Source organism: Somniosus microcephalus, chromosome 15 (genome assembly GCF_052327205.1).
Source record: "Somniosus microcephalus isolate GS21.2 chromosome 15, FLI_Smic_1.0, whole genome shotgun sequence".
In the NCBI taxonomy this organism is placed as follows: Eukaryota; Metazoa; Chordata; class Chondrichthyes; order Squaliformes; family Somniosidae; genus Somniosus; species Somniosus microcephalus.
The window spans coordinates 6,660,759-6,666,758 of record NC_141001.1 but is presented as its reverse complement, the minus strand read 5'-3'; the positions used below and the strand labels follow the sequence as shown (position 1 = coordinate 6,666,758).

General features: G+C 53.7%; 1 protein-coding gene across 2 annotated transcripts in view; it reads left to right on the top strand.

Moving 5' to 3' along the window:
- The first annotated feature begins 3,979 nt into the window (after nt 1–3,979).
- The window catches only part of mtch2 (mitochondrial carrier homolog 2), a 44,855-nt gene continuing 42,834 nt past the window's right edge, over nt 3,980–6,000 (top strand). For both annotated transcript variants that reach the window (XM_086007478.1, XM_086007477.1), the window contains exon 1: nt 3,980–4,064. In XM_086007478.1, coding sequence (XP_085863604.1) covers nt 3,995–4,064 — 70 coding nt within the window. In that variant the 5' untranslated portion in view covers nt 3,980–3,994. The remainder of the gene's footprint in view (nt 4,065–6,000) is intronic.

Sequence of the window (6,000 nt, the reverse complement as noted above, 5' to 3'; positions counted from 1 at the left end):
GGGTAGAATCGTCCTGTTCGTTGAGGGAGGGGTGGAATCGTCCTTGTGGAGGGAGGGGCCGAATCATCCTGCTTATTTAGGGAGGGGCCGAATCGCCTTGCTCATTGAGGGAGGTGTCGAATCGCCCTGTTTGTTGAGGGAGGGGTGGAATCGCACTCATTGAGGGAGGGGTCGAATCGCCCTGTTCGTTGAGGGAGGGGTGGAATCGTCCTCATGGAGGGGGGGGCCGAATCATCCTGCTTATTTAAGGAGGGGTCGAATCGTCTTGCTCATTGAGGGAGGTGTCGAATCGCCCTGTTTGTTGAGGGAGGGGTGGAATCACCCTCATTGAGGGAGGGGTGGAATCGCCCTCATTGAGGGAGGGGTCGAATCGCCCTGTTCATTGAGGGAGGGGTCGAATCGTCCTGTTCATTGAGGGAGTGGTCGAATCGTCCTGCTAATTGAGGGAGGGGTCGATTCGCCTTGTTCATTGAGGGAGGGGTTGAATCGTCCCGTTCATTGAGGGAGGGGTCAAATCATCCTGCTCATTGGGGGAGGGGTGGCATCGCCCTCCTTCAGGGAGGGGTGGAATCGCCCTCATTGAGGGAGGGGTCGAATCGTCCTGCTCATTGAGGGAGGGGTGCAATCGTCCTCATTGAGGGAGGGGTGGAATCGTCCTGTTCATTGAGGGAGGGGTGCAATCGTCCTCATTGAGGGAGGGGTGGAATCGTCCTGTTCATTGAGGGAGGGGTCGAATCGTCCTGCTCATTGAGGGAGGGGTGCAATCGTCCTCATTGAGGGAGGGGTCGAATCGTCCTGCTTATTGAGGGAGGGGTGGAATCGTCCTCATTGAGGGAGGGGTCGAATCGCCCTGTTCGTTGAGGAGGGGTGGAATCGTCCTCATTGAGGTAGGGGTGGAATAGTCCTCATTGTGGGAGGGGTGGAATCGTCCTCATTGAGGGAGGGGTGGAATCGCCTTGCTCGTTGAGGGAGGGGTGGAATCGTCCTCATTGAGGGAGGGGTGGAATCGCCCTGTTCATTGAGGGAGGGGTGGAATCGCCCTGCTCATTGAGGGAGGGGTCGAATCGTCCTCATTGAGGGAGGGGTCGAATCATCCTGTTCATTGAGGGAGGGGTCGAATCGTCCTGTTCATTGAGGGAGGGGTCGAATCATGCTGTTCGTTGAGGGAGGGGTGGAATCGTCCTCATGGAGGGAGGGGCCGAATCATCCTGCTTATTTAAGGAGGGGTCGAATCGTCTTGCTCATTGAGGGAGGTGTCGAATCGCCCTGTTTGTTGAGGGAGGGGTCGAATCGTCCTGCTCATTGAGGGAGGGGTGCAATCGTCCTCATTGAGGGAGGGGTCGAATCGTCCTGCTCATTGAGGGAGGGGTGCAATCGTCCTCATTGAGGGAGGGGTCGAATCGTCCTGCTCATTGAGGGAGGGGTGGAATCGTCCTCATTGAGGGAGGGGTCGAATCGCCCTGTTCGTTGAGGGAGGGGTGGAATCGTCCTCATTGAGGTAGGGGTGGAATAGTCCTCATTGTGGGAGGGGTGGAATCGCCTTGCTCGTTGAGGGAGGGGTGGAATCGTCCTCATTGAGGGAGGGGTGGAATCGCCCTGTTCATTGAGGGAGGGGTGGAATCGCCCTGCTCATTGAGGGAGGGGTCGAATCGTCCTCATTGAGGGAGGGGTCGAATCATCCTGTTCATTGAGGGAGGGGTCGAATCATGCTGTTCATTGAGGGAGGGGTCGAATCGCACTCATTGAGGGAGGGGTGGAATCGTCCTATTGAGGGAGGGGTGGAATCGCCCTCATTGAGGGAGGGGTCGAATCAACCTGCTCATTGAGGGAGGGGTGGAATCGTCCTGTTCATTGAGGGAGGGGTCAAATCGTCCTGCTCATTGAGGGAGGTGTCGAGGGAGGGGTGGAATCGTCCTCATTGAGGGAGGGGTCGAATTGTCCTGTTCATTTGAGGTAGGGGTGGAATCGTCCTCATTGAGGGAGGGGTCGAATCGTCCTCATTGAGGGAGGGGTGGAATCGCCCTCATTGAGGGAGGGGTGGAATTGCACTGTTCATTGAGGGAGGGGTCGAATCGTCCTGCTCATTGAGGGAGGGGTCGAATCACCCTCATTGAGGGAGGGGTGGAATCGTCCTGTTCATTGAGGGAGGGGTCGAATCGTCCTGCTCATTGAGGGAGGGGTCGAATTGTCCTTATTGAGGGAGGGGTGGAATTGCACTGTTCGTTGAGGGAGGGGTCGAATCGCTCTGTTAATTGAGGGAGGGGTCGAATCGTCCTCATTGAGGGAGGGGTGGAATCGTCCTGCTCATTGAGGGAGGGGTCGAATCGCCCTCATTGAGGGAGGGGTCAAATCGCCCTGTTCATTGAGGGAGGGGTCGACTCGCCCTGTTCATTGAGGGAGGGGTCGAATCGTCCTGCTCATTGAGGGAGGGGTCGAATTGTCCTTATTGAGGGAGGGGTGGAATTGCACTGTTCGTTGAGGGAGGGGTCGAATCGTCCTCATTGAGGGAGGGGTGGAATCGTCCTGTTCATTGAGGGAGGGGTCGAATCATCCTGCTCATTGAGGGAGGGGTCGAATTGCCCTCATTGAGGGAGGGGTGGAATCGTTCTGTTCATTGAGGGAGGGGTTGAATCGCCCTGTTCGTTGAGGGAGCGGTCGAATCGCCTTGCTCATTGAGGGAGGGGTCGAATCGCCCTGTTCGTTGAGGGAGGGGTGGAATCGTCCTGTTCATTGAGGGAGGGGTGGAATCACCCTCATTGAGGGGAGGGGTGGAATCGTCCTCACTGAGGGAGGGGTGGAATCGCCCTGTTCATTGAGGGAGGGGTGGAATCGTCCTGTTCATTGAGGGAGGGGTGGAATCGTCCTGTTCGTTGAGGGAGTGGTGGAATCGTCCTCACTGAGGGAGGGGTCGAATCGTCCTGTTCATTGAGGGAGGGGTGGAATCGTCCTCATTGAGGGAGGTGTGGAATCGTTCTGTTCGTTGAGGGAGTGGTGGAATCGTCCTCATTGAGGGAGGGGTCGAATCGTCCTGTTCATTGAGGGAGGGGTGGAATCGTCCTCATTGAGGGAGGTGTGGAATCGCCCTGCTCATTGAGGGAGGGGTGGAATCGCCCTGCTCATTGAGGGAGGGGTCGAATCGTCCCGCTCATTGAGGGAGGGGTCAAATTGTCCTGCTCGTTGAGGGAGGGGTCGAATCGTCCTCATTGAGGGAGGGGTCGAATCGTCCTGTTCATTGAGGGAGGGGTCGAATCGTCCTCATTGAGGGAGGGGTGGAATCGTCCTGCTCATTGAGGGAGGGGTCGAATCGTCCTGCTCATTGAGGGAGGGGTGGAATCGTCCTGCTCATTGAGGGAGGGGTCGAATCGTCCTGCTCATTGAGGGCTGGGTGGAATCGCCCTGCTCATTGAGGGAGGGGTCGAATCGCCCTCATTGAGGGAGAAGTGGAATCGTCCTCATTGAGGGAGGAGTGGAATCGTCCTCATTGAGGGAGGGGTGGAATCGTCCTCATTGAGGGAGGCGTCGAATCGTCCTCCTCATTGAGGGAGGGGTCAAATCGTCCTCATTGTGGGAGGGGTGGAATCGCCCTGTTCATTGAGGGAGGGGTCGAATCGCCCTGTTCATTGAGGGAGGGGTCGAATCGTCCTGTTCATTGAGGGAGGGGTCGAATCGCCCTCATTAAGGGAGGGGTGGAATCGCCCTGTTCATTGAGGGAGGGGCCGAATCGTCCCGTTCATTGAGGGAGGGGTCGAATTGCCCTCATTGTGGGAGGGGTCGAATCGCCCTGTTCATTGTGGGAGGGGTCGAATCGCCCTGTTCATTGAGGGAGGGGCCGAATCGTCCCGTTCATTGAGGGAGGGGTCGAATTGCCCTCATTGTGGGAGGGGTCGAATTGCCCTGTTCATTGAGGGAGGGGCCGAATCGTCCCGTTCATTAAGTCTTGTAATCCAACTTGATGAAATTATTTTTCTCCCCACCCTAGGTTGGCCATGAACCCATGGCTCCGGCTATGGGCCGGAACATCTTCAGACGGCCAGTTCTTCAGCTGCCCGGCCTCTTTGCATACGGTAAGAGCAGAAACAATGCAGAATGCTGTATGTTCCTTAGATTGCTGTCCATGTAGTTCAGAGCTGACACATTCTCAGCCACCGGCTCACTGCCAGTCATTGCAATCTGTGCTGTACCTGCCCTGAGAGTGTTTGATGGGACGGTGTAGAGGGAGCTTTACTCTGTATCTAACCCGTGCTGTACCTGCCCTGAGAGTGTTTGATGGGACAGTGTAGAGGGAGCTTTACTCTGTATCTAACCCGTGCTGTACCTCCCTGGGAGTGTTTGATGGGACAGTGTAGAGGGAGCTTTACTCTGTATCTAACCCGTGCTGTACCTGCCCTGGGAGTGTTCGATGGGACAGTGTAGAGGGAGCTTTACTCTGTATCTAACCCGTGCTGTACCTGCCCCGGGAGTGTTTGATGGGACAGTGTAGAGGGAGCTTTACTCTGTATCTAACCCGTGCTGTACCTGCCCTGAGAGTGTTTGATGGGACGGTGTGGTTACTCTGTATCTAACCCGTGCTGTACCTGCCCTGAGAGTGTTTGATGGGACGGTGTGGTTACTCTGTATCTAACCCGTGCTGTACCTGCCCTGGGAGTGTTTAATGGGACAGTGTAGAGGGAGCTTTACTCTGTATCTAACCCGTGCTCTACCTGCCCTGGGAGTGATTGATGGGACAGTGTAGCGGGAGCTTTACTCTGTATCTAACCCGTGCTGTACCTGCCCAGGGAGTGTTTGATGGGGACAGTGTAGAGGGAGCTTTACTCTGTATCTAACCTGTGCTGTACCTGCCCTGGGAGTGTTTGATGGGACAGTGTAGAGGGAGCTTTACTCTGTATCTAACCTGTTTAACCTTTCTCCACAGCAAGAGGTCCCACATAAATACAGAGGATTTCATTACATAGGATATACGGCACAGAAACAGGCCATTCGGCCCAACCAGTCCATGCCGGCGTTTATGCTCCATATCAGCCTCCTCCTGTCTTTCCTCATCTAAATCTATCAGCATAACCCTCTATTCCCTTCTCCCTCATGCTTATCTAACCGCCCCCTAAATGCATCGATACTATTCGCTTCAACCACTCCCTGTGGCAGCGAGTTCCACATTCTCACCACTCTCCGGGTAAAGAAGTTTCTTCTGAAATCCCTATTGGATTTCTTGTTGACTATCTTGTATTGATGGGCTCTAGTTATGCTCTTCCCCACAAGTGGAAATATTCTCTATGTATCCACTTTATCAAAATTTTTCACCCCTTAGCCTTTTTTAAAGAGAAAAGAGACCCAACCTGTTCATCCTTTCCTGATATGTATAACCTCGCATTTCTGGGATCATCCTTGAAAATCTCTGCACCCTCTCCAGTGCCTCTATATCCTTTTTATAATATGGCGACCAGAACTGTACGCAGTACTCCAAGTGTGGTCTAACCAAGGTTCGATACAGGTTTAGCATAACTTCACATTTCAATTCTATCCCTCTAGAAATAAACCCTAGTGCTTGGTTTGCTTTTTTTATGGCCTTGCTAACCTGTGTCGCTACTTTTAGTGATTTGTGTATTTGTACTCCGAGATCCCTTTGTTCCTCTACCCCACCTAGACCCGCACCCTCCAAGTGATGTGTCCTCCCTATTCTTCCTACCAAAATGTAATACCTCACATTTATCTGTGTTGAACTTCATTTGCCAATTATTTGCCCATTCTGCAAGTTTGTTAATGTCTTCCTGTAACCTGTTGCAGTCCTCCTCAGTATTGACTACCCCCCCCCCCCAAATTTGGTGTCGTCCGCAAATTTAGAAATTGTGTTTTTGATTCCTATGTCTAAATCATTAATATAAATTGTGAACAGCAGTGGTCCCAGTAACACCACTACCCACCTTCTGTCCCTGTGAATAGCTACCCTTACCCTACTCTCTGCTTTCTGTCCTGAAGCCAGCCAGCAATCCATTCTGCTACTTG